Source organism: Crocuta crocuta, unplaced genomic scaffold (assembly GCF_008692635.1).
Source record: "Crocuta crocuta isolate KB4526 unplaced genomic scaffold, BGI_CrCroc_1.0 scaffold130, whole genome shotgun sequence".
In the NCBI taxonomy this organism is placed as follows: Eukaryota; Metazoa; Chordata; class Mammalia; order Carnivora; family Hyaenidae; genus Crocuta; species Crocuta crocuta.
The window spans coordinates 8942266-8944744 of record NW_027527920.1 but is presented as its reverse complement, the minus strand read 5'-3'; the positions used below and the strand labels follow the sequence as shown (position 1 = coordinate 8944744).

Below are 2479 nucleotides of genomic sequence, written 5' to 3'. Positions count from 1 at the left end.
CATGTGAGAATGAACTGTGTCCCCTCGTCCCTTAGGTTGGGCCTGGCAGGAGGCAACTGTTTCCTCCTCCTCTAAGAAAAGGCTAGTACTGGGCTGGGGCCTGGGATCAGCAGACAGGGTTCAACCCAGTCCCACATCGTCGTTCATAACAAGGAAAAGCCCATGCCATCTGTAGGCCTCCCTTTCCTCATCTGTGAAATGGGAACAGTTGGACACCTTCTCCCTACCTCTGAGGCCACCAGCAAGGACAGAATCAGGACTGGGCACCATCGAGTCCACTTTCTTCCAAGAGGGCGACTGTCAGGCTTTCAGCCAATGTCTGGCTTCAGGGAAGGAGGGAGGCTGGCAGAGGGCCCAGGATAGTATTTGTGAGGACTCCCGCCCACCCCCTCTATCTCCTCCTTCTCTTCCTGTCTGGTCCCTGGGGCAGAGTGTCCCGGATATTTCTGGCTGCCTCCTCCAGGCCTTTGGCTTCCCAGGCTCACACAAGTGGTCTCCATATCCCTGCCCCACTTTGATGGAGCAAACTCCGTAGGAGTTCCCTGGCAGAAGAGGCACATTTGCCTTGGCCTGTAGATTCATACATGAGGATCTGTGCATGTGTGTGTATCCTAGCAGTGAGAGAAGTTCCCCTGCCCCCTCTCAACTCTGGTTTTGTCACTGTGAGCCACTCCATCTTACTGAAGAAAGCCTGTAGTTGAACATGTCCTGAATGGCACAGGTCTGGGCCTCAGTTTCCCCACCTGTAAATAAGGTGGCAGAAGAAAATAATAGCTAGGCTCTCTTCCACCTTTTTGGAATGCAAAGTCTTAGCTGGTCACCCAAGAAAGTTCTTTGCAGTGGGGAAAATGCCCTGTGGTGAGCAGCAGGAGGCTTGGGGCTGTCTTCTCCAAGCTACAGGACCCTGGCCAATTCCCTTTTTGGTCCTCCACTGTAAATGAAAGGGTTAAACCATACGGGCTTGAAGTTCCAATTGTGACCTCCTGGCACGAGGTGAATACCCAGCATTTGTAGCACAGAAAGGCAGCAGGGCACAGTAGTCAGGGGAACACTCTATAGTCAGACTGGCTGCAAGCCAGTCCTAGCTCTACCACTCTCTCGCCATGTGACCTTGGGCATGTGACTAAACTCTTGGTACTTAGTCTCTTCATCCATGAAATAGAAACTCATGGTGTTTCTATAAGCAATACATGGATAACCTCTATTAAATGAGGGAAAATGAGAGTATCTATTCACAGGATTATTACAGGTATGACAGGACTCAAAGTGCTTACCAAAGTGCTTGACACACCATGCAAATTGTTCACTAGTATTATTTCACGAACCCTGCCCTTCCCATCTATACACTTACGATCCTCTCATCAGCACCACTTATCTTTTCCCAAGGTCCAGAGCTACACAGCAACGGAGGGACGAGTGGAGAGTAGACATCAGCTTCCCATTCCCAGCGGAAGTCAAGGAGTACTTCCACATTCAGAGGTTTGAAGGACGCTCACCTGCTACACTCCCAGGCTGAACAGGAGATCGAACCAGCCCTGAGTCAGGGCCAGCCAGAGGATCATCCTCAGTCTCCTCGTCAGTAGGAGGAGACTGTCCTCCTTCTGCGTCTTGTCCACGCAGAAGTGGCCGTTGCACTTCTGGACCGGAAAGGCCTTTAGAACGAGCCACGTACTGTCAGAACCTGCTCCGGACCCCAGCCCGGTCCACTCTATTTGCTTTACTTGCACCTTTCCCTCACGCACCCAAGAACCTCTGCTACTAACCCAATGGAGTTTTGGGTATTAATCCTGTCCTTGCTTCTTCCCAGCTGAATGACCTTGGACGTGCCATGTAAATTCTCTGCGCCTCATTTTAAATACTTTATAGATACTGTCCCAAAACCATGTGTAGGTGTTCTTATTGGTCACAATCCGAGGAAACAAGGCAGAGTTGCGGTACTTGTACAAGAGCATCCAGCCGCTTTAGTACAGGTTAAATGCGGGTATCTTCGTAAGCAGCCCTCACAATGCCCCGCATGCATTAGGTGCTCATTATACGGTCACTTTTGTTTCCATTTCCCACACGGAAGTGAGTGACCCCGCAGGGCTCCCGATGCCCTCGGGCCCGCAGCCATACAGCCCGCAGGCCACCACATCACATGAGTTGTACTATCTTTAGCCAGAGAGATATTTATATCCCCCGGAAAGTTTTTTTTCCGCTCTGGAGGAAGCCCCAGAGTCGGTGGCCGCTGAATCCAGGCCCCCGGTGGCGGCCCCGCGCCCATCCGGCTCGCCATGCCGCGGGCCCCAGAGGCCTCCCCGGTGCAGGTGTGGGTGGGCGGCCAGCTCTTCCAGGCCGAGCGGGCCCTGCTGGTGGAGCACTGCGGCTTCTTCCGCGGCCTCTTCCGCTCCGGCATGCGGGAGACGCGCGCGGCCGAGGTGCGCCTGGGCGCGCTGAGCGCTGGCGGCTTCCACACCATGCTGCAGGTGCTGCGCGGCGA

The 2479-nt window shown here is 53.7% G+C and overlaps 1 protein-coding gene across 1 annotated transcript in view; it reads left to right on the top strand.

Moving 5' to 3' along the window:
• The first annotated feature begins 2131 nt into the window (after positions 1-2131).
• Positions 2132-2479, top strand: part of KBTBD13 (kelch repeat and BTB domain containing 13) — a 1473-nt gene continuing 1125 nt past the window's right edge. Inside the window, 1 exon segment of the mRNA XM_077748686.1 lies at positions 2132-2479. This exon segment is cut by the window's right edge and continues 219 nt beyond it. Coding sequence (XP_077604812.1) covers positions 2274-2479 — 206 coding nt within the window. The 5' untranslated portion in view covers positions 2132-2273.